Source organism: Bombyx mori, chromosome 17, assembly GCF_030269925.1.
Source record: "Bombyx mori chromosome 17, ASM3026992v2".
In the NCBI taxonomy this organism is placed as follows: domain Eukaryota; kingdom Metazoa; phylum Arthropoda; class Insecta; order Lepidoptera; family Bombycidae; genus Bombyx; species Bombyx mori.
The window spans coordinates 681,345-707,494 of NC_085123.1; the positions used below are offsets into that span (position 1 = coordinate 681,345).

Below are 26,150 nucleotides of genomic sequence, written 5' to 3' on the forward strand. Positions count from 1 at the left end.
TTTTTTTTTCTTGTAAGGGCTTAACTTTATATAGGTATTCACCGGCAGCCTAATACCTATTTGAATGGTTTTTCTTGTGCGGGCTTGAAACACTTTACGAGTCAAATAAACCTACTATTTTGATTGTCAGACATACAGCTCATTGAGATCAGCCCTGCGTCAAATGTTAAATCATCGATTACCAGATATACTTTTTTGATGGACATCTTACGACGAGGGCGTTGTGTTAACATAATTACATGTCTTATGTAATAAAGTGATGGTTTATTTCTTTCTGAATCATCATAATTATGCTTCGAATGTGTTCATTATATTACGCAGATGAAATTCATGAATATTTAACAAAATTATATTAATTTAGAGACAGCATACACTTTTGAGAGTAATTGTTGACGATGTAAAGAATGAATGAGTTAAGAAAGTAAAGAACGACAGGGAATAAGGAAACATACCTATGATAGAAAATATAGATAACGTTAAAAAAACTAGTAAAATAGTTAGATAAAATAGTTTCCGATATATATAAAAATTGCTTGTTTAAACTTAAAAGGCTAGCTTTATTTTTTTGTCTGAAATGTCAAATTGTTACAACATGATTTCAAAATATGTACTTAAGGACTACATCAGTTAAATTATTGTTCTAAAGATAGATGGAGCCTGTGACACTAATAAGCATGTTTGAAAAATCTTAGTATTCTATGAAAACCGTTGTTTCTGACAGCCTAGTAAAGTCTTCGAAAAGTTTGAAAAAAACTGATCTCTTTTATTTAGGCACACAATCATATATGCCCTCGTATTATGGTAAGTATTTAACGTTACTTGTGGACATCAGCATAGGAGTCAGGCCGCCGCCAAATAATCGAAAAAGCAATTGTCGTGTAAACATACCAATGTAGAAATATGCTAAAGAATTCTTTTGACTAAAGCACAGTTTTGACTGAACATTCTTATTACACAATGCTTTATTGCGACAAACGAATTATACATAATTAGAATTAAAATTACCAAAGGTGGTTATTACCAGCACATAACCAAATGCAATTACGATTTTTGCTCCGTATACATGTACATATTATTATATACATATTATTATGTGGAAATGTGCGTCGGCTTTCTTCAAATAAACTATTTATTGTTTTCTACAAACATTATATGTTATTCAATGAAGTATATCACGGTATCAATCATTAGGTTAGGCCAACGTGTCTTAAAAAATGTAAAGTGATATGTATTTAAGGAGAAGAGCTCACCACTTTTTACCCCCCTTCGACGAGCGAATTAACCAACAGACACAGCCCACTGAGTTTCTCGCCGGATCTTCTCAGTGGGTCGCGTTTCCGATCCGGTGGTAGATTCTGCGAAGCACTGCTCTTGCTAGGGTCAGTGTTAGCAACTCTCCGGTTTGAGCCCCGCGAGCTCACCTACAAACGTTAGGGCGAAGCTGAAATAGCCTCTCAAGGCTGTCAGCATAGGTAGGAGAAAAAAAAAATTTTTTTTACCCCTAATGATTCGAGGTCAAAGAATATTATTTTCACTGGGAATCGCGTATCCTACTTACATGACTTTACTGTTAGCAATCGACATTGTTAATGACATCGATATCAATACAAACATGAGTTGAATGTGTAACAAGTAAAACACGAATATATAGCGCTTAAAACGACTGAAGCCGCAAGCAAAAGCTATAAAAGAAATTAATGCTGTCAATAGTTAGAGATCCTTGGCATGAATACCGCGAGTGCGTTCGCCTCGCGGACAGGTGTGGCTCGACCTTAACGCACCTTATTACCGAACCTTCATGTCAGACAGTGCGACTTTATCTCCTCAAAGTTGAACGGCATCCGCACCCGTGGTCCAGTGGTATCTTATTTTTTTTTTTTCGTATAGGGTGAACGGTATCGCGGCCCACCTAACGTTAAGTGGTTACACGACTCCATATATGTAAATCACAATGTGAAGCTATCCTTTTTGAGACTTGAGGTCTATGTCTCAATTGTATAGTAATTACGACAATTACAATTTTTGTGGGTTTGATTTATATTTCTCGACGTCATTCCTTCACGTAAGTCAAGTAAGTATTTCATTACAAAAATTTTTACCCGCCTGCGAGATTCGAACCCCGGCTCAGTTGTATCGCTCGATTTGTATACACCGGGCGTCTTAACTTTTAGGCCACGACAACTACGCAATGTAATAAAAAAAATATGTTTACCAATTCTCGCAGATCACAGCCTTTTTCTTATCATGAAATCGTTACTTTTCTTAATATACGGATTTAATAAACTAAACACATCTCTAACAAAACCCGGTTATTCCACAGATAATTGCAAAACATTTTACATGTTCTGAACACATTTTGTTCTATTAAGTACAGTGATTTAAAGACAATTTACTGTGAGATTTGAAACGGAAGAAAAGTTTGTATCAGTGTTATTAGTGAGCTGGTTATTACCGACAAGGGCATTGTAATTGTACCGGAGGAGGGGTGGGTCGTGAGCCCGCAAGGGTCGCCGCCAAACACTCATCTATTTCTGCAGAAAAGTGATCATACGTTCTCGGAATTCAGCTAAGTGTTCCGCCTTTCGTTCACGCTGCCACCGATATTTACGCCGTGAACTCCAACGACAACTTAATTAACAATTGGATGGTGAGCTTCCTGTCTATGGCAATAAGAATGTCAGACAACAGCCAGTCGGAGATTAATGCGATACAGCCCGTGTAAATTCGTAGCTTGACACTAAGCAATTGTGGAGTATAATGACAGAGGAAAGATTACACCGAGCGGGTGATATTGCTCGGTTTTTTTTTTGCTTACATGGGTGGACGAGCTCACGGCCCACCTGGTGTTAAGTGGTTACTGGAGCCCATAGACATATATAACGTAAATACGCCATCCACCTTGAGATATAAGTTCTAAGATCTCAATATAGTTACAACGGCTGCCCTACCCTTAAAATCGAAACGCATTACTACTTCACGGCAGAAATAGGCGGGGTGATAGTACCGTGCGGACTCACAAGAGGTCCTACCACCAGTCGGTAGACCGAGAGTCTGAATGTTGTTGTTTGATACTTGTATATACGCAAGCTTATCTTGAAAATGTCATAAGCGAGATTCAAGCATCTGTCAAACATCTTGCGTTGTATGATGGCCAATACATTTTAATGATAATCTCACCCAACCTCACTTTAAAAATATCCTTGTATCGATTAGCTTTAAAAACTACAATCGCTTGCAGCTGATTTTCGAATTGTGACATTATCGAATTCGAATCAGATCTAGTGTCGTTGAAGCGTTTCATAAGAAGCAAACAAACATAGGAAGTCAAAATACAATAAAAGCGTAGAAAAACGCAGTAGTTTTGTGAACGGTAAACGGTGAGGTAGCGAATGAACGCACGCGATGCACACACGCGATACAAAACAATGCAAAGATTAAAAATTACATAAAACATTTATTATTTTCTTTGCCTGACTTAGTTTTAGAGAACTTGTAACTACGGTATTTGGTTTAGAAACGAAAATTCCATTTAACTTCATTGGCACTAAATACATTCATTTTCCTTGAAAGATTTAAAATGTTATTCTCAGCAACAAACATTGTTTTTATAATTGCATACCTATATGAAAAAAATGCATATTTTTTTATTTGAAAATCATTAACAAGTTATTCTCGTTCTAATTTTGTAACTATACGTGAGACCTTAGAACTTATATCTCAAGGTGGGTGGCGCTTTACGTTGTAGATGTCTATGGGCTCCAGTAACCACTTTGGGCTGTGAGCTCGTCCAACCATATAAGCAATAAATAAAAAAAATTGGCGTATCGAATATTTGAAATTAAATTTTACATAATATTATGTTTTTCTGTAACAATATTTATTTAGAAACTAAATTTTTTTCATATAAATAATATGGAAAAATAGAGTCGAAACGTAATTATTATTAACAAAGGCCTACTTTTGACGCAAGTCGAAATGTTTCGGTTCACTGCGGCCAAACCAACAAAAAGTGATGAAAGTATCGCGCTAAAAAGAAATATGATCACTATTATAATACAATAATGAAAATATCGGTCACGCAATGGAATCATAATAACATTATATTTATCGGCGAACTTCATTAAAGAAGCACAATTTAGACATTAGTTATTTATTTATTTGATACACAATATTTGAATTTGATGTTCGAGTGTGGACATGATTGTCGCTCCTCCAGTTAAAGCCGGAAATCTCTCGAGTTAAATCCACGGATACAATGTGAATGTCCATCTTTTTTTTTGTGATTGAAGGATTGCTGGTGGCCTGGAGGCCTTTCCAGTTTCGCCAGGACAGGTGGGCGAGCAAGGGCTCAGCCAAGAGGAGTGTGATTTGTTAACAGCTGCCCTAATAACCTCTTAGGCTATCAGCGAATAGGTACTTTACTGTTGGTAGGACCTCTTGTGAGTCCGCACGGGTAGATACCACCACCCTACCTATTTCTGTTGTGAAGCAGTAATGCGTTTCGGCTTGAAGCGTGGGGCAGCCGTTGTAACTATACTTGAGATCTTAGAACTTATCTCAAGGTGGGTGGCGCATTTACGTTGTAGATGTCTATGGGCTCCAGTAACCACTTAACCACCAGGTGGGCTGTGAGCTCGTCCACCCGTCTAAGCAATAGAAAAACAAATCGATTGAATTGTGACCGTGACCGCCCCTCGTGTACGTAGAAAACGTACCAGAAAGAAATGTTTATTATCCATCCACGAGGTCTTCAATCAACGCCAGTTATGAGAGCGTGGCGAACGAAGCCGGATAAAAGCGTGTCTGGTATGGTACGTGATGATATTATCAAATATTAGGTCGTATTCTTTCACTGTGTGATACAAGCTGTTCCCAGCACCACTGAGACCAGAATACGGCGCTCCTAATCCACTTCTGGCGTGCGAATGCTGCTAAACAAACTAAAGGTGCGATGTTGCGAGAAAAAAACCGTGCCGTTTTATTGCCGTTTTGTTTGACATATAACGTGGGATGTGTTTGGACTTCAAATATATTTTTTTGTTGCTTAAATTGGTGGATGAACCCACGGCCCAGTTTTCCAGAAATCCATAGACGTCTACCACGTAAATTGCCCACTTGAAGACATGAGTTCTAAGGTCTCAATTTTTGCACTACATTTGATTTTTCAAATCGGGATATAAATCGTGGAATTAACGAATATAAAATAACACAATGAAAAGAGCCCGCTTTTAATATATATTAAAAAAAATATCGAGTATTATTATTATATTAGACTAGCGACCCGCCCTCGCTTCGCTTCGGAAACATTAAAACACACGTGAAACAAAAAAAATAAAAATTTTTTTTTTTTTTAAATGTAGCCTATGTTCATCAGGGACAATGTCGGCTTCTAATAGAAAAAGAATTTTTCAAATCGGTCCAGTAGTTTCGGAGCCTATTCGAAACAAACAAACAAACAAATCTTTCCTCTTTATAATATTAGTATAGATGTACGACAAGCCGGTGTAATTGAAAACTTTTAACTACACGCAATGTAGCATGATTTATAATGGGTGCAGTCGATGTTAGGGGTCAACGTACTCCTAGTTTAGGCCGTTCTATCAATTGCACTGATACAGCGGCTGTCCGCATCAAATTCTGAATGCAGAATACCTACCCGCGCCGACTCGCAACACGACCCGCCTAGGACTGTTCGTTCAAAGAGGTACGAACAAGGACATAAGTATTTTTCTTTCAACGAACAGACATGATTAAAAACAATTATTTATTTTAATTTTAATTAGTGTAAGAATTGAACAATTGAAAGCCACCGTTTCACCGTACATTCAAACGTTTGTATTATTCGTGATTTACGAACAACTACATATCTTTAACATAGGAAATGTTAAAGAATGCGGAACATATCACACAATTACTCTTTAGCAATAGATATAAACCAACTTGTCACGATTATAACTGGTTATCGATTTTTATCATGTTCAACAGTTAATATATGGTATGCACCGGCTTCATTTGCATATCAGTCAATAGATGAGGTGATAGGCTTGGTGATATGTGTTGTTTGAACTTAAAAATTAATGTGTTGAAATAAGCAAGTGGCATAGCATTTTCCCAAAGTTAATTAAGTATGTACAGTATATCTGTTGAGAAATGGCATGCATAACACATTATGGCTACTCTTTTTAACCGACTACAAAAAGGGAGGAGGTTCTCACTTGGTTGTATTATATTTTATTGCTCTTGTAGGCAAACGAGCATACGGCCCACCTGATCGTGATTGGTTACTGTCGCCCATGGACTTCAGTAATGCCAAGGGCAGAGACAAGCCGCTGCCAACCGTTAAGTACTCTCCACAAGCCTCATTTGAAGGAGAACATGTCGTAGCGCTCGGGAAGCACCGTGAAGGGGAGCTCATTCCAAAGCCGGATGGTACGTGGCATAAAAAATCTCTGGACACGCACTGTGGATGAACGCAGTGGCTCCAGGTAGTATGGATGAACTTGGCTCCGGTTGCGGTAGGATTGTATTATCCTTCGATTTTCTTGTGTTAAAATTTAGTATTATGTACTACTAGCGACCCGCCCTCGCTTCGCTTCGGAAACTGTAATTTATTATTGATTTCTCCACTATTTAATGGATGTTATTATCCATATAAACCTTCCTCTTCAATCACTCTATCTGTTAAAAAAACCGCATCAAAATCCGTTGCGTAGTTTTAAAGATTTAAGCATACATAGGGACAGACAGATATAGGGACAGAGAAAGCGACTTTGTTTTATACTATGTAGTGAAGATGTGTATGATGAAGACTCACGGTGCTGGCGGGGTGGGCAGGCAGGAGGACCACGGGGGGGTGTTTGTTTCTCTGTTTGCGAACGCCGTGTCGTGTCCGCCCCGTCGTCGCTGCTCCTTGACCCAGCCAGTGCGTCACCAATTTCTCTTTGCTGTTCGCACTCCCAAACTCCTGAGTCTCGTCCTTTTGGACAAAAAAAAGTTGCCAATATTGAAAAGCTGATGAGATCTAATCATGATTTTAGTGTCAGATATTCCGCGCGTCTTAGCTTCAGCCAGTGTTGGACAAATAGCTATAACCACGGAAATTGCAACAGGTCAGGAGATCCTTCAGTTTATCCTAACCTCACACATATATCGGGCGGTGGAGACCTATTTGGTTTGAGCAACATTTTCGACAAATTTACAGGTCGCCATTTAGTTTGAAATTTGGAAAAAATATCATAAAAGAAAAAACATCTTCAGTTATTTTAATAGTTTATAATAATATATAATTTTAATTTAATATTGTAATATTGCTGCTAATTACAAATAAAACGCACCTTTAATTACAAAATGTCGCGTATTAAGCGAAGTGTGGCTTAAACCAAAATATCCTTTCAACCCTCGATATGAGTTTTATATCCAGCTTTGTTAACGGCTATGCTTAAATAATTGGCAGATAAATGTTTAAATTCTTGAGGATCCTTTGTGTTACATCTTAACTTTATGAACTATACATACATAGGTGCTAGCTGTTATGACAAACTACTGTTACAAAAATACTACAAGAATCTTGTGATCAGTCATAAGTAAAGTATGGTTCTTATGTAAGAATGCCTAACCTTCTTTTTCTTTAATGTCTCTCCCTGAAGTTTTATCTCCAACTCCTTACATAGTTCGTGGTTCTTATTTCTCTCCACGTCTTGAGTCTTTTTGGCTTCGTCTACTGTAACCACAAACGGCTGACCTCCTTTAAAAGTGGGATCGAATTGGTTATGGTCGAAGGGTTGCTTCGGGCGGAAGCAGGGACATATCCTCTTAGACAAGTGGTAGATACTGACGATGCTGATCAAACAGTGTGCTGTTGCGATGATCAGCAACGCTATGTTGGTCAGAACTGGCGTCCATGCTTGCATTTCATCCTGGGAAATGAAAAACGGATGGTTAATTTTATAATTATTATTAATTAATTTTATATTATGTAATTAATGCATGCTGTGATTGCCTATAATTAGAGTTGCAGTTATCAATTGCTCTATACATGTCAATGTTATTTTATGTCTTACTGTAAACCCTGTCGGTAATCCTTAAATAAATAAATAAGTCGTTGTGGCCTAAAGGATAAGACGTCCGGTGCATTCGTATCGAGCGATGCACTGGTGTTCTAATTCCGCAGGCAGGTACCAATTTTTCTAATGAAATAATATGTGCTTAACAAATATTCACGATCGGCTTCCACGGTGAAGGAATAACAGCGTGTAATAAAAATCAAACCCACAAAAACTATAATTTGCGTAATTACTGGTGGCCTCTTGTGAGTCCGCATGGGCAAGTACCACCACCCTGCCTATTTCTGCCGTGAAGCAGTAATACGTTTCGGTTTGAAAGGTGGGGCAGCCGTTGTAACTATACTTGAGACCTTGGAACTTATATCTCAAGGTGGGTGGCGCATTTACGTTGTAGATGTCTATGGGCTCCAGTAACCACTTAACACCTGCTGTGAGCTCGTCGAGCCATCTATGCAAATATATATATATATACAGCAAGTGAGTGCCACCGCTCGCTTCATCCAGGAAGTGGAAGTTTTTATGATTAGACTGGAAGGAGCGAAAGGTTCTCGACAAGAGATAATGGTTCAGCTGGTTATTTAAAACCTTGTGGCGCGTGAGCTCGTTGGTTTATCTATTAAATTAAAAGGTACAGCGCAGTATGCTGATAGGAGGGATCTTCTGTATCTTGTGGTTTATTCGATCTTTACACGAGATAAAGCTATCAACCCTTCGAAGCGCAGACCTGAATGTACGTATGTATATTTGCTAAACAAGCACAAAGCCCACTACTGTACATTAATCAATGAATTAGTTAAATTTGAAGGCAGTTGACATTGGCCCAGTAAATGCAGCGATAGGCACATTGTAAAGGTGTTGTGTAATTTTCTCACGCATGTTTAAGATCGATTATTTGTGAGTGCTTGAAGCCCGGGTGCATAGATTACGTATAACTGTGCTAGTTTTGTACTAGAGCCCGGAAAGTATCAGAATCTTTTGACAGACAGCATTTTGATTTTAGACGTCATTTGACCTTCCTTGCATCCATCGCATCGTACCCCTTTTATCATTTTAATTTCAAAATTATAATACACACGCACATCAAAGTTGCGTCAGGTTACTAAGAAACGAAAATTATAAAGATAGTTTGAATATTATTTTTTATTTATTTAAATGATTTTTTTAATATCTTGTATTATTATTTTTATATTATTTTTCTAATTTCCGTAAAAAGGTCATACACACAAAACATAAGCCATTGAGTTCATTGAGTCAGAGCTTCCCTGTAAACGATATCTGACGTTGTTTTATTTTTTTCAATAAATGATCACTTTTTGTGGCATAACTATTATATAATAGTTGGACATAAATATGCTGTGTCGACACTATCAAAACGATAATGTGTTCTGAAAAGTCATAGTACATTATTTTAATCTATCATCAATAGTTATCGAATCAATAATTCTTTTACACCTTAGGTTACATTACTGGAGTTTTAGTAAGGATCCCTAATTTTTTTTAAAAATAATATAATATGTCACTCGGTGATAGTGTAGCTTCCAAACATTGAAAGAATTTTTCAAATCGGTTCAGTAGTTTCGGAGCCTATTCAATACAAACTAATCTTTCCTGTTTATAATTTTAGTATAGATAACACATGTCGAGATGTGTTCACTAGGAAAAACCCAAATTTCTATTTAGTTAACATGGTGGCTCATCCGTAATTTCTTATGTTGTAAACACTTTACGATATCTGTGATACAGTAATTTTAACGTTTGTTTTTTTATTGTCTGTTTGAGAAGATATTCAATCTCAACGCCTTTATGATGCTTAACAGTTATAAGTGACCTCAATATGGATACAGCTGCCTTGAAAGATAGAACTGGGGTCTCAACTACGTAGATATGACGGTTGTCCTACCATCCTACCCTTCAAACAAATATCTTAGTTTAGCGGCCCATATATATATTTTTTTATTGTTTAAATGGGTGGACGAACTCACAGCCCACCTGGTGTTAAGTGGTTACTGGAGCCCATAGACATCTAGGACGTAAATGCGCCACCCACCTTGAGATTTGAGTTCTAAGGTCTCAAGTATAGTAACAACGGCTGCCCCACCCTTCAAACCGAAACGCATTACTGCTTCACGGCAGAAATAGGCAGGGTGGTGGTACCTACCCGTGCGGACTCATAAGAGGTCCTACCACCAGCGGGATAGTACGCACGGGCATGCTTGTAACGTCCAGCACAATACAATTAATTTTCTTTAACAAAACCGAGTACTTAAGCTAAACAGAAGATTTAATGCGATCAAAAAATTTAAAACAATGCAATGCACGTTCTCTCGCAATAAAGTGATTATAATCTTTGTTCGCAGAAAGAATTTTTGAGAGATTCAAACAATGATAAAAACGTTATTTCTTCGAACCGACAACGCGACATATTAATCTGTCTAACGTTGATTGTTGTAGAAAAAAAATAGTAGTTTAAAAAAATTAACAAAATACGCTTTTATAGAAAATCCAACTAAAAATAGAAAATAAATTTTAATTCTATAAAAGCGTATTTTGTTAGTTTTTTTAAACTATTATTTATTTTTCATTTTTTAGTTGAATTTCATTTTTTTCAATTATTATTTTTAATATTATATTGTCATCGGTCCTTAATAAGTATACCAAATTTCCAGTTAATCCGACGCTTTGAAGGGGGTCAAAATCATGTTCAAAGATTCCGTTACATACATACATACTGACACACATACGTCTGAAGCTAATAAAAGCGTATTAATAATATAATAAACGAAATTTAACCTATGTACCGTAGCGCGGTCAAAGACCTGAACACACTTGTAGATGCAGTACAGATTAACAACATTAGTATTATCTAGAAGTATTATGAATGTGTATTACTCTGTTATTCATTTATTTTTCTTGGTTGGGGGGACCAGCTCCCGGCCCACGTGGTGTTAAATGGTTACCCGAGCCCATAGACATCTACACTCTGAGATATGAGTTCTAAGGTCTCCGTTTTTACAGTACTCAATGTGGGTGGCGCAATTACGTTGTAGATGTCTATGGGCTCCAGTAACCAATTTACACCAGGTGGACTGTGAGCTCGTCCACCCATATAAAAAATAATAATAATAAGTAATTATAAAAAACTTTAAAAAGCCTTTTATTTCATACAAGTGACTTACAAAAGCAAATGAAATCAATGTGATCTATCCGATTAATTAACTAATAAATATGTTTGTTGAATAATATTAGGTACTATTTGCACTTGCAAGAACCTCTGCTCTGGTAAAGCCCCCCTCCAAGGATAGACAATCTTCTCAAGTTTGGGCAACTTTAACCCAGTTTGTAATTGTGTGAATCTAATAAAAGTATTTAATTTTAGCAACACTCATTCAATAAATTGATTAGGAAATTAAAATACATAATTAATTCCACATTTTACTTAAACAATATTTATTATAAAACTATATGTCATAAAATGCGCACAGATTCCTTCTGAACAAAAAAAAAAACGCCTGAAATACTACGTGGCCATCAAATGAAATTTACATACTGAATGTAATCTTATCAACGACTTCGAGGGACCTTGCGCGCGAATTGCAAAACTAACATCAAACATCAAACTAACATCAAATATGCATTTTTCTTATGACCCATCAGGTACTTTATGTTTTATTACTCAATATATTAGCTTTACGGGTATGTATTTATGTATGTGTGTGTGCGTGTGTGTGATGAACGGAGGCCAAACAAGATCTCGAATAATTACGAAACACATCTTCAGTTCACATGCCCTTAACGTGACTGATGTGTTTAACATCAAAAATATCAAACCAAATCTATAGTTAAATGTTCAATCTATACCAATATTATAAAGCTGAAGAGTTTGTTTGTTTGAGCGCGCTAATCTCAGGAACTACTGATCCGATTGAAAAAATTGTTCTATTATTAAAATTTTTTTTCGCTTTCTACTTAAATGAAGTCGCGGCAAAAATTTTGCGTAATGCCAAAGTAACTAAGTTTTTTTTTTAATGCCTGATGGGTGGACGAGCTCACAGCCCACCTGGTGTTAAGTAGTTACTGGAGCCCATAGACATCTATGACGTAAATGCGCCACCCATCTTGAGATATAAGTTCTAAGGTCTCAGTATATAGTTACAACGGCTGCCCCACCCTATAAACCGAAACGCATTACTGCTTCACGGCAGAAATAGGCAGGGCAGTGATACCTACCCTCGAGGACTCACTAGAGGTCCTACCACCAGTAATTACGCAAATTATAATTTTGCGGGTTTCATTTTTATTACACGATGTTATTTCTTCACCGTGGAAGTCAATCGTGAACATTTGTTGAGTACGTATTTCATTAGAAAAATTGGTACCCGCCTAGGATTCGAACACCGGTGCATCGCTCAACACGAATGCACTGGACGTCTTATCTCTTAGGCTACGACGACTTCACTATTCCATAGGGGCACTACGACAGCCTCCGAGGACAAGAGTCACATCAGAATACGAACTATAGATACGATGCTTAGACAAGAAAAAAAAAAATTTAAAACTTATCAACCTTCAACTTTGAACTTCGTGCAGTAAATATTCGTAAAACTACGTTCCCATGTTATCGTACAGCGCACATCGGCGGGCCGTTGTAACTCATTGATTTTTTTATTATTTCGAACCTTATTGGAGAGATTCACTTTCCGTCTCTCATCAATATAGAAATTGGTTTAAGGACATGTTTACGTCCATACATTGCTCTATGCCGACTTAACATTAAGGCAATAAAAAGAATCACCGACGATCCGCTAAGAACCGTAACGAAGATAATAATTAGAGATTCGATAGAGTTACCCGCGGCGCCATCGTGAGTGATACGAAATGTCACCTACTACCAGTGGTCAATAAAATAAGGTATCAACTAATTTCTTGCCTCACAGCTTGAAGCTTGATTTAGGATTTTTAATTGCTACTAGCTGACCCGGCAGACTTCGTAGTGCCTCAATCGATTAATAAAAGACCTAAACTTTGTATAAAATAAACATGAAACAAACAAAAGGAATCCATCCGACGGGGGACACATCAAAGGAAAAACAAAATTGTTATTTTTATTTAATTCTGAGTATTTTCATATTTATCTACCTTTTAAACCTTCTCTGGACTTCCACAAATAATTCAAGACCAAAATTAGCCAAATCGGTCCAGCCGTTCTCGAGTTTTAGCGAGACTAACGAACAGCAATTCATTTTTATATATAGAGAACAAGAAGATAGAAGATAGATTTTACAGTACAATTGACTCTTCGCACGCTTGTCTCAAGGTGGGTGGCGGCATTTACATTACGATCTCACTTTAATGTCTAATGAGAAACAGCAATTCGTAAATACCAAGTATTTTTTTATAATCGTAATATCAAATATTACTTTAAAGTGTAATAAAATGAACTCCTAACAAAACTAACAATAGTTTAAGTATTAAATAAGTGTTTTCATTACTGCCTCCACAATGGCCAAAAAATAATTGCTATAATAGCAATTATTATTATTGTTCGCATGCTTCGATAGGCGATGCGAGAATTTCTCTTCAATTAATTTCTCCAATAACGTTCATAAGATCGTAATTATGACAAGTAATAGTGTGATTGGACGCTATAATCAGTAAAAATTACATTTAGTAAAATTATGTCTGCGCCATTTTGTGTTGGTCTTATTATATGTGTGGAGCACTATACTTTTTAAATTCTGCTATAGCCGTATCACAACTTGAATCTACCAACCTCCCTGGAAGCAGATTTAATCTTACAATCATTGAGATATCACATATAGACAAGACCGTGGACCAGATTTCATGAACCACTTTCAAAGGTGTTAGATGCAGTTCCTATTTATTCAAAGAGAAATACAGAAAAAACTTAGCACCAATATCGGGAAATGAAGTGATTAAAACCAGGTGGGCCGTGTGAGCTCATCCACCTAAGCAATAAAAAAAAGAAGTAAAGAAATTGAATATCGGTCGTAATCGATCGTAGTTAATACTATACATATACACTATATTATGAAGAATATTCTAGACCGCATGCTAGCTGAAACAAGGAGAGACAGCTGAACGAGCGAGTTTCCATATAACAGTAATCCGTAGCACTGGCTTTGCGATCACTGGCTCCCAAACTTTTTAATCAGTGCCTATTTGGTTGGTTGCTGCTACTCCCTCGATTCTATGGTGGTGTACTTTGAGAATTTAAATATGTTTATGTTTACGAGTATGCATTGTTAGCAGCTGTAGTGACAAGGATATTTTTTTCGTTATGACTTGATTCAATTTTGTTATTCATCGATACTAAGTTAATTAAGGTAAATACTTAAGACCCAATATTATTTAATTTTAGAAATCACTTAAAAATTTGAATCTGAACTTTGGCAATCGCTGATCTAAATACCTATAAAAAGATGTAAACTGTTTGTACAGTTAAATAGCGCTAACAAAAACAGTTGCTAATCCGACATTTCGTATTGTTGCGAATGTTTTGATTTTAGTTGCATTTACGTAAAGACTCGTGTACATTGATACTAGCTGCGTATTATGTACAATATTAATTATTAATGTTCAAGGGTAGGTACGAACACCCCGCCTATTTCTTCCATGAAGCAGTAATGCGTTTCGGTTTGAAGGGTGAGGCAGCCGTTGTAACTATATACTTGAGACCTTAGAAATTAGATCTCAAGGTGGTCACCTAACAGCTTTAACGTAGCTGGAATAGTTAGGCTATCACCGAATAGGTAGAGGAACCAAAGTGACAAACTGGGGTCTGAGAACCTGAGCGCAAGTTGTCACACGCAGAGTTCGCCAATACGAGGGACACACAAAATAGAAAATTAAATACTAACCTCAAAGCTAGCGGGTTCCACGGGCTGTGCTCGCATCGTGTCGCGTTGTAGCCCAGTGGCCGCTAGCACTGCAGCACTGTTGCCGCATGCTAAGCACAGCAAGGACAACGCCAAAAAAGCCGTCAGTAACGGACTCCTGTGGACAAATCAACATTTACATGTGACTTCATTTCATAAACGGGGTTACAGGGATGCGATTTGAAATGGCATTGAATAAATATGGTTTTAAAAGGTCTTTGGTTACGAGATACTTATAACCGAGATATTACTTCGTAACAATATATTTTCCAGTTTTTAAGTCAACACACTCAGACAGAGGAGTGAGAGGAGGCTATTTTAAGAATAGACTGGTTTATTTAAAATAAATTTCTTTAGAATTATATTTGTATCTTCGTTCTAATCATGGTACCTGATTAAATTTTGTGCAGTGCTGTAGGGATGTGGCGAAAAATATAATATGTAGAGCGCTTTTAGCCGACTTCAAAAAAGGCGAAGGTTGTTATTTCGACTATGTTTTTTTTATGTTTGTTACCTCATAACTTTTGACCGGCTGAATCGATTTTGATGATTATTTTTTTATTAGAAATTTAGTCCACTTCTGATAAAGTGGTATCCATGAGAAAACCATATAAGTTTTAAATTTGCATTAAGTACGTGCGCGACAAATAGCTGAATAAACTCAATAACTCAATATCACGCCAACCGATTTCGATGATTATTGTTTTTAGTGTATATTAATTTGTGTTGGTATATCTTTTTTTTTGTATTCGAGGTCGGTTTTTCTTTTTCTTTTTTTTATTGCTTAGTTGGATGGACGATCTCACATCCCACCTGGTGTTAAGTGGTTACTGGAGCCCATAGACATCTACAACGTAAATGCGCCACCCACCTTGAGATATAAATTTTAAAATCTCAGTATAGTTACAACGGCTACCCCACCCTTCAAACCGAAACGCATTACTGCTTCACGGCAGAAATAGGCGGGGTGGTGGTACCTACCCGTGCGGACTCACAAGAAGGCCTACCACCAGTATTTTAACGCTTAAACGAAATATTTCAATGTTGTTCCACTAAATTAGATGCTAAAAAGTGAAAACGTGCAGCGGATTCCGCGGTCGCCCTCGCTGCTTATATTTATTGTGTCAAACATTTTGTTTGAATCTCAAGTAGTTCCGACTGACAGGTGTAAGTGGCACGTCATTGCTTTCACCGGCTGCTGCGGTGTTACATCAAGGAGATGTGCGCCGCGCCGGCCCGCCGAGGTTTTGTGGAATTCTTGCCTTCATTAACTGAAATGTACCTTTGGTATTACCTACTTCTCGAATTCGAAGTCGTCGTAGCCTAAAGGATAAGACGTCCGGTGCATTCGTATCTAGCGGTGGAACGATGTTCGAATCCCGCAGGCGGGTCGGGTACCAATTTTTCTAATGAAATACGTACTTAACAAATGTTCAGGATCGACTTCCTCGGGGAAGGAATAACATTGTGTAATAAAAATCGGACCCGCAAAATTATAATTTGCGTAATTACTGGTGGTAGGACCTGTGAGTCCGCACGGGTAGGTGCCACCGCCCTGCCTATTTCTCAGTAATGCGTTTCGGCTTGAAGGGTGGGGCAGCCGTTGTAACTATTCTGAGACCTTCGAACTTACATCGGGTGAGGCCAGAATAGTTTCTAAAGGCTACTTGCAGTAGGGAGACAAGAATACGGGTTCACGAACACTGTTGTCTGCTTATGTTACCTTGGTTTACCCTCTTTGACATTAAGAGCGTTACGTTAGCCACTAAATGTCAATTTACTTTAATTAACTATAATTTTTCTAACACGATTTTATGAGGTTTATGAGCTTGGAATAATCACAATTGAGGCCTGTCTTCATTTCCGTGAACAGTCTAGAACTCACTTAAGGATTTTGCGGTAGTTTTTCCAAACTTCCGAAAACATGACGAATTGCTCATCAAAAAAAAACGTATAAACATTGCGCGCGCGAGTCGGTCTACTATACGAATTTACAATTAATAAAAGCAAAAATAAAACATTTTTGAAATCCTAAGGCTAGATCGTTCAAACAATCACTCGCTAATAAACTGTAGCTATAAATAAATAAAACTGAATGGTTATTGCCATAGATACTCATGACTTCAATACCAACTTGTGCGGTCCTGCTAATTAGGACCCCTATTAGTCGATCGAACTTAAATTCATGACATAAATTTATTTGCAGTTGTCTTTCGGAAGCGGAAACTTAACGAGGCTTAGTTTATTTTAATTTACGTTTAATATCTTTCGTCTGAGCATTCCTTATTAGATAGCCTGACGTGCCACATTCTTCGATATTTTGAGAGTGAAATAAAAGGCATGCTTCGTTATACTTATATCAAAGCTCTTATTTTTGTGAAAAGTAATTTTCTAAATTCAAATGTTTATGAATGGTAAAGACCGCAGCAGCATCAGTGAGCCTTATGTTACTTACAAATTTTGGGGGCATGTAAATTCTTTCTTTTTCTTTCCTACCTATTCGTTCATAGCCTTATGGGCTATTTCAACTTCGCGCGGACCGGTAGGTGAGCTCACCCCGCCTATTTCTGCCGTGCAGCAGTAATGCGTTTCGGTTTGAAGGGTGGGGCAGCCGTTGTAACTATACTGAGATCTTAGAACTTATATCTCAAGATGGGTGGCGCATTTACGTTGTAGATGTCTATGGGCTCCAGTAACCACTTGACACCAGGTGGGCTGTGAGCTCGTCCACCCATATAAGCAATAAAAAATAAAAATAAAACTTTAGCCCTAGCAAGAGCAATGCTTCGCCGAATCTGCCACCAGATCGGATTCGCGACCCAATGAAAAGATGCGGTAAGAAACTCACTGGACTGGACTGAATACTTATTACTCTAACTTATACCTTCTTGTGTGACACTTCGTTCTTTAGCACGTGCTAAAAGTGTATGCACTGAGTTTTTTTCCGTAATGACCGTGTTCACGGCCCACATAAAAATCATAACTTAAAGTCTTTACCCAGCTTGAATCACGATATCGAATTTTCAGTTCTAATACATAATAACTGTCTCTTCAAATCGAAATGCAATCCCGGGATTTAGCACGGGACGGTGGCAGCCAACCGTGCGGACTCACAATACGACCCGCCATTAATAACGTGTAAATTACTGTAAATAATTACCAATTGTTCACGAGAAAAACAGTGATGAACGCAATTTTAAAATGTAAATGCTCACTCGTCTACAACTTTTTTTTTTTTTTTTTTTTTTTTTTTTTTTTTTTTTTTTTTTTTTTTTATGATTGAAAGTTTACTGGTGGCCCGAAGGCCTTTCCAGTTTCACCAGGACAGGTGGGCGAGCAAAGGCTCAGCCAAGAGGGGTGGGATTTGCTAACAACTGCCCGAGCGCCTCCGAAGGAGACCTAACAACTCAAGAGCAATTGTTTCGCGAATGAATCTACTACCGGATCGGAATCGCGACCCGCTGAGAAGATCCGGCGAGAAACTCAGCGGGCTGATGCATGGGTTAGGTTGCACGTCGACCTCTTTGTCGAGTTCGACGAGTACGGTTACCGGGGTCCCTAAGCCTGCCCCTAGTATTAGAGCTGAAGGCATCTAATGCAAAGGTTATTGGATCTGATGGATCCGTAAGGACGTGTCTAGGGCGTCGACGGTGACTGGCTCCTGCATGATCAGGATTCGGGGAGTAGTCAGCGGCGGCAACGATAAGGCGATTATCATGACGCATAGCCTTATCGAAGTATCGTTCCGACGCTGACTTCATGTATTTCCGAATTGATTCGAGGCCCAGGTCGTCGTGTAGGTCAACGTTCCTCACGAACCACGGAGCCCCGACAGCTAACCTGCAAAAGCGGGATTGTAGGGATTGGAGGGTGTCTATGTGTGTGCGGGCCGCGTGAGCGAACACCACACTCGCGTAAGTCATGACGGGCCTTATGCAAGTTTTGTAAAGTGTCACCTTGTTCCGAAGGGACATTTTACTCCGCTTACAGATCATGGGATCGTCTACAACTTCGCTTTTTGTATTGTGCATCTACAAGAGTACCGTTGTTCTTAGGTTGACTGCGCCTTTGTGTATGTTTGTTCGTCTGAGCGGCATTCTAGTACAGCGGCCCTCAAAGTTTTTTACTTAGTGACGCCTCAACGTCTTCACACATTCGCAACAGCAGGTTGACAACAAACAACAATTTAATTATAACCGCTAAACGCCACCAAAATATCTTAAAATCCCCCAAATGCCCGAAGACTTTAACTCCCGAGATTTTCCTGAATAGATATCAATATGTCGAATAAACGTCAGAATACGAGGTTCTTTATCGATGATCTTCGTTATTGTCGGGTCTCGGTGGCGCGTGTGCATCGCGCGGAACCACATGCATGGCTGACCGCAAGAGAAATGGTACGGATTCAACGGGGAGCTATGTTTTGTTTCACTGCACTATGTACATACATACTTCACTGGTCCTTTTGTTTGATATATAATTTACTTGCTATATTCCAGCAAGTGTTTTTTTTTCCTACCTATGCTTATAGCCTTGAGTGACTATTTCAGCTTTACCCTAACGTGTAAGCGAGCTCACGGGGCTCAAACCGGAGTGTTTCTAGCACTGGCTCTAGCAAGAGCAGTGCTTCGCAGAATCTACCACCGGATCGGAAACGCGACCCACTGAGCAGATCCTGCTGTGCCAGGGCTGTGTCTATGGGTTAATTCGCTCTGCGAGCTCTTCGTCGCAAGCGACGGGTTCGATGAGAACGGTGACCGGTGCTTGTGAGTTGTGGTACCTTAAAGCACCGTTAGTGGATCGGGGGGATCCGTAATGACGTGTTTTGAGCGACGTCGACTCAAAAAGTGTTCATCGCCGAAATTATTTCCTCTCTGTTCTCCAATCCAACTCCTGAAGCCTTCGTGCAACATTTCTTCTGTAGAATTAATTAAGTCCCAGGGTTTTTGTTCTTAATCGTTTACGCTCTTGGCAGAACGATCGTCGTCATCAGCTCGGATGGCGGTGTGCTCCACGAGACGTCGCCATTCCTCACGTACCGCGGCGTTTCTTGTGCACTCGTTGGCGGGATCATTTAGAGCTGCCTTTATTTGGTCGAACCATCGGAATGGTAATTTGCCGCGCGGTTTTGTACGCTCAATCATGCTCTGCACCACAAGGCGCTCCACTGAGCCGTAAATCCGTCGCGACACGCGTCCGAAGAAAGAGAAAACGCGACCTTGAACGATGGAGGATAGACGCTGCCTAATGCCGAGTTCATGTAGAATTGACTGATTCGTTATGAACTGGATTCGTTCAGTCCGAGGATCTTGTCGGCTATTAATAATTATACCCCTGAGAGATCTTCGCAAATCTAGCTTTTTTTTATTGCTTAGATGGGTGGACGAGCTCACAGCCCACCTGGTGTTAAGTGGTTACTGGAGCCCATAGACATCTATGACGTAAATGCGCCACCCACCTTGAGATATAAGTTCTAAGATCTCAGTATAGTTACAACGCCTGCCCCACCCTTCAGACCGAAACGCATTATTGCTTCACGGCAGAAATAGGCGGGGCGGTGGTACCTACCCGTCCGGACTCACAAGAGGTCCTACCACCAGTAATTTCGCAAATTATTATTTTGCGGGTTTGATTTTTATTACACGATGTTATTCCTTCACCGTGGAAGTCAATCGTAAACAATTGTTGAGTACGCTCGAGCTTGAGGTAGGATATGTTACCAGTGCTTTACCACCCCTGTCTGTAATAATAACGTACTGATGGACCCATAGTGATGTCTCAAAGCTCTTGAACACCAGGAGTCTATCTACACAATTAAAACTTCGTGCCTAATTGATTCCTTTTTAATAATTAATTGTTAGACGTAAGGCAAAGTGTGCAAATTAAGCTTTAGTAATTTATAATCTTAAAGAGATGGCGAATACAATACACAGAATGGTTAGCGCTTATCTAATCACCTTTAAAAAAACTAAATCCTCATCTCAAATAAACCAATAGACCTCAATATTGTAAGGAGTCTTTGTTGCGATAAATCCATAAACAATCTGTAATAATAAATCTTTAAGCATTTAACGCAACATTCAACATTAATTCTTCACAAATTATAAGTTATCTTTTGTCGTTCGTCGAAGCTGCATGATTTGTCAACGTGTTAATTTATATAGAAATCAGAAATTATTTTATCACAACATTTCGTGTAATATCTGTAGTAATAAACCTGCTTCGCTGTCAAAGATGTACTTATTTTTTACTAAACTACTCGATTGTATAACAGAACGTTAATAATGAGTTTAATTAGGAAGTAATTCGAGCGGCTTAGTTCGGCGTGACTCCGAAGCTACGGGGCTTCCGTTTGTTAATTTGGCGACACCGTCTGTGATGCTCCATCGAACGGCGGAGAAAAACTTATCTAATGAACTTAGATTCAACATTTATTACAATACAAGCGGCCCGCTCCGGCTCCGCTCGGGTCTTTAACAAAAATTTCAACGATATTTGACGTTGTTTTATTTTTTATAAATAAAATAACACTTATTGCGGCATAACTATATCAGTTAGACATATGCTGTCGCGACACTTTTTGTAAATAATAATGCGTTCTACCAAGTCGTAGTACATTATTTTATTCTATCATCAATAGTTTTCGCAGGGCACGCGATGTAAAGAATATTTTAGGTAATTTTTTTACACCTTGGGTTACATTATTGGAGTTTTAGTAAGAATCACTCATTTTTTTCAAAAAAGATTATAGCCTATATCACTGGGGAATAGTGTAGCTTCCGAACAGTGAAATAATTTTTCAAATAGGTTGAGTAGTTTCGGAACCTATTCAATAAAAAAACAAACAAATCTTTCCTGTTTATAATAATAGTATAGATAAATACGAGTACATCAAGACACGAATATCAAATATTTTTGGAATTAGCTGCATCCGTTTCTGCTACGGCTGCCTTCGACCGGAATCAAACTCGAATCCCGTGGTACAGTAAAGACGATCACGAATAACTACACTAGCGAAACAAGCTAGGCTCATGGAAAATTTATAGAACCGTCTTCATTTACTGGTGGTAGGACCTCTTGTAAGTCCGCGCGGGTGGGTACCACCGCCCTGCCTATTTCCGCCGTGAAGCAGTAATGCGTTTCGGTTTGAAGAGTGGGGCAGCCGTGGAAACTATAGTTGAGACCTTAGAACTTATAACTCAAGGTGGGTGGCACATTTACGTCGTAGATGTCTATGAGCTCCAGTAACCACAACACCAGGGGGGCGGTGAGCTCGTCCACCCGTCTAAGCAATAAAAAAAAATCATTAAAAATTAATAAACTGATAAAAATTATATAGTATTGTGGATATCCGATTTTTTTATATTTCCCGAGCATGTAGAAGAGTATACGGCCCACCTGATGGTGAGTGGTTACCGTCGCTCATGGACCTCAGCAATGCCAGAGGTACAACCTAGCCGCTGCCTACCGAATATTTCACAGAGCTCAAATATTTGTTTCCACTAAAATGTTGTTTTCTCGTATACCTACAGCTTCTATATTATTTAGTGAAGCTTATGCTTTGCTTTTTTTTCCTACCTAAGCTGATGGTCTGGAGAGACCATATCAGCGTAACCTTAACTAGTAGGTGAGCTCACGGGGCTCAAACCTGACGATGTTGCTAACACGAACCCTAGCAAGGGCCGTGCTTCGCAGAATCTACCACCGGGTCGGAAACGCGATCCACTGAGAAGATCCGGCGAGAAGTGGGCTGTGTCTGTGGGTTAATTTACTCGCCAAGCCCTTCGTCGCAAGCCAGGGGTTCGACGAGAACGATGACCGGATGCCTTGCAATGTGACAAGATTAGATTGAAGTTAGACTTAAATCTAACTAAGCCGTTTAATTTGAAACAAAGCCGACATCCTCAGAGGCGAGGTCTGAGTCTTAGCTGTATGGTATCGTGGATGCTCTACCTTTATCACTGGATCACATGACTGTCTCACCGCAGGAATAGACAGAGCAGTGGACCCTACCTGTGCAAGACCACAATACTTTTATTACATGATGTTATCCCTTCACTATCGAAGTAGGTCGTGTAATTAGATACCGACGGATTTACTTAAAATTTGTTAATTGTTATTCGCATTGGGATGTTTGTTTTTTCAATCGCGCTCTATGCGTTCTTGTCTTATGTATGGTTGACTAATTGTTACCCGCAAATTCAATTGTTAATGTACCATGAGACATTCCGATAGAGGCACCCGTCACGCGCGGACGTGCTCATCGACCACTCGATCGCCCGGCCTTTGTTCGCCCGGCTTTTGTTAGCCCGGCCATTGTTCGCGCGGCCTGTGTTCGTGGTACATCTGCCGACTAAGTGCTCTTCCTGGAAGTTTTTATTTGTTTTATTTCCTTTTGTTATTTCTGTGTTCGTGGTACATCTGCCGACAAACTGTCTTCCTGGAAGTGTTTAATTGTTTTGTTTCTTTTTGTTATTTCCGTTTTGTTGTGATTTTTCTTTGTCCTGCAGTAATCGTGCCGCATCGCCACCTGTGTTCAATAGAACCGCTCAGGTCCGAGAAGTTGGGGCCTCGCCGCAAGGCGAGTGTTTTCTAAGACCCAGGGTAGCCCCACCTGGGCACGTAGACATCATGGACGCTGTATTTGCGGAATTTCTCCGGCTTCGCTACCCAAAGCTCACTTCCGAGTTTCAGGCCTTCAAGGCCGATCACACTGCGAGCCCTCTCGTGGACTCCACCGAGCTCGCTGCTCCTGCGTCGCCTGTACCTGCGTGCAAAGCTTCTGCATCGAGCACCGCAGCCTCCGTCGTGCCTGCCGTTCCCGCGTCCCCTATACTGGCGAGTAAAACTGCTGCGTCGTCCGCCGTGGTCACCGTTCCAGCAGCGCGATCATCCGCGGCCTCCGTCGCGCCGTCCAAAACACCTACTCGTAGGTCACCTGCGCCCGCCTCCTCGTCCTCCGACTCTGACTCGGAGATGGAGGTCGACCTCGCTCCCGCCTCATCGACGGATGGATTCACCCTGGTGCAAAAGGGTAAGAAGCGTGCCGCGGAGTCTCGAGCTCCCGCGGCCGCTAAAATTAGCAAAGCCGCGAACGCGTCGCGCCCCCGCCCTCAGACTCCCGTTGCGCCTCCAGCCCGTGCCACTCCGTCGCCGCGTCCGGTGGCACAAAATAAAGCCCAGACCCCTCCCCCGGTAATCCTTCAAGAGAAGGCAGCTTGGGAACGAGTTTCCCTGGCCCTTAAGGCCAAAAATATCAATTTTACGAATGCCCGTAACCTCGCGAACGGCATTCAAATTAAGGTTCGAACATCCGACGACCATAGGGCCCTCTCTTCTTACCTCCGTAAGGAGCGTATAAGTTTCCACACATATACGCTCCAGGAGGAGCGCGAACTCCGTGCCGTTATACGTGGCATCCCTAAAGAGTTGGATGCCGAGCTCGTCAAGGCCGACCTTCTCGAAAAAGGCCTACCGGTTAACTCCGTACACCGCATGCACACAGGCCGCGGAAGGGAGCCATATAATATGGTTCTCGTCGCCCTCCAGCCTACCCCCGAGGGTAAGCAAATATTCAACATCCGAACGGTCTGTAGCCTTTCCGGAATCGCAGTCGAAACCCCACACAAGAAAGGCACACCTAGCCAGTGCCATAACTGCCAATTATACGGGCATTCTTCCCGTAACTGTCACGCGCGCCCCCGATGCGTCAAGTGCTTAGGCGATCACGCCACGGCCCTATGCACTCGCGATCAAAAAACCGCGACAGAACCGCCTAGCTGCGTCCTGTGTCGAACACAGGGTCACCCCGCAAATTACCGCGGATGCCCCCGAGCCCCGAAAATAAATCGCCGCGTCGCCCGCCAAAACCGCCTCCGAGCTTCCGGCCCAGACATCAAAGCCTCGGCACCCTCTGTGTCGCAGGCTAAGCCAGCGTTCGTTCCGGCGCCGGTGCCCAGTGTCTCGGCCTGGGCGAAACCGCTGCCGTACATGAACACGGCTACAACTCCCTCCTCCGCGATTCGTCCCGCCCCCGCGACTCGTCCCTCTCCCGCGACTTGCCCTCCGACCGCGTCCGACAATCTCGCTTTAGCGATCGACTTCTTTCAGTCGATCAACTTTGAGCGCGTTAACGCTTTGGGCGACGCCATTCGCTCTGCCTCAACTGCACAACACTTTATCGCCGTTGTGCAAGAATACGCCGACGTATACGCGTCATTAAATACGTACGTCCTCCCCTCACTCCGCCGGTAATCAATGGCGTATATAAGTAGAATAAAGCCCCTATCCGTAACGATAGGATTTTTTAACGCTTACGGTCTCGCAAATCAGCGTGATCAGGTTTCTGACTTTTTGCGTGACCATCAAATTGATATCTTTTTAGTGCAGGAGACCCTACTTAAGCCCGCGCGCCGTGACCCTAAAATCGCGAACTATAACATGGTCAGGAACGACAGGCTCTCTGCTCGTGGTGGTGGTACCGTCATTTACTATAGAAGAGCCCTGCATTGCGTCCCACTCGATCCTCCCGCGCTCGCTAATATCGAAGCATCAGTGTGCCGAATCTCACTGACGGGACACGCGCCGATCGTTATCGCGTCCGTTTATCTTCCACCGGATAAGATCGTTCTAAGCAGTGATATCGAGGCGCTGCTCGGCATGGGGAGCTCTGTCATTCTGGCGGGCGACCTAAATTGTAAACACATTAGGTGGAACTCACACACCACAACCCCGAATGGCAGGCGGCTTGACGCGTTAGTCGATAATCTCGCCTTCGATATCGTCGCTCCGCTAATCCCGACTCACTACCCGCTAAATATCGCGCATCGCCCGGATATACTCGACATAGCGTTATTAAAAAACGTAACTCTGCGCTTACATTCGATCGAAGTAGTTTCAGAGTTAGATTCAGACCACCGTCCCGTCGTTATGAAGCTCGGTCGCGCTCCCGATTCCGTTCCCGTCACGAGGACTGTGGTGGATTGGCACACGCTGGGCATCAGCCTGGCTGAATCTGATCCACCATCGCTACCGTTTAGCCCGGACTCTACCCCGTCTCCTCAGGATACCGCTGAAGCCATAGACATCTTAACGTCACACATCACCTCGACATTAGATAGGTCATCGAAACAAGTTGTAGCGGAGGACTTCCTTCACCGCTTCAAATTATCCGACGATATTAGGGAACTCC

General features: G+C 40.7%; 1 protein-coding gene across 1 annotated transcript in view; it reads right to left on the reverse strand.

Annotated features, from left to right (window-relative positions):
- Positions 1–26,150, reverse strand: part of LOC101740212 (uncharacterized) — a 59,592-nt gene that overhangs the window by 27,769 nt on the left and 5,673 nt on the right. Inside the window, exons 2-4 of the mRNA XM_038016859.2 lie at positions 14,942–15,077; positions 7,617–7,916; positions 6,815–6,976 (exon numbers count right to left, since the gene is read on the reverse strand). Coding sequence (XP_037872787.1) covers positions 6,815–6,976; positions 7,617–7,916; positions 14,942–15,077 — 598 coding nt within the window. The remainder of the gene's footprint in view (positions 1–6,814; positions 6,977–7,616; positions 7,917–14,941; positions 15,078–26,150) is intronic.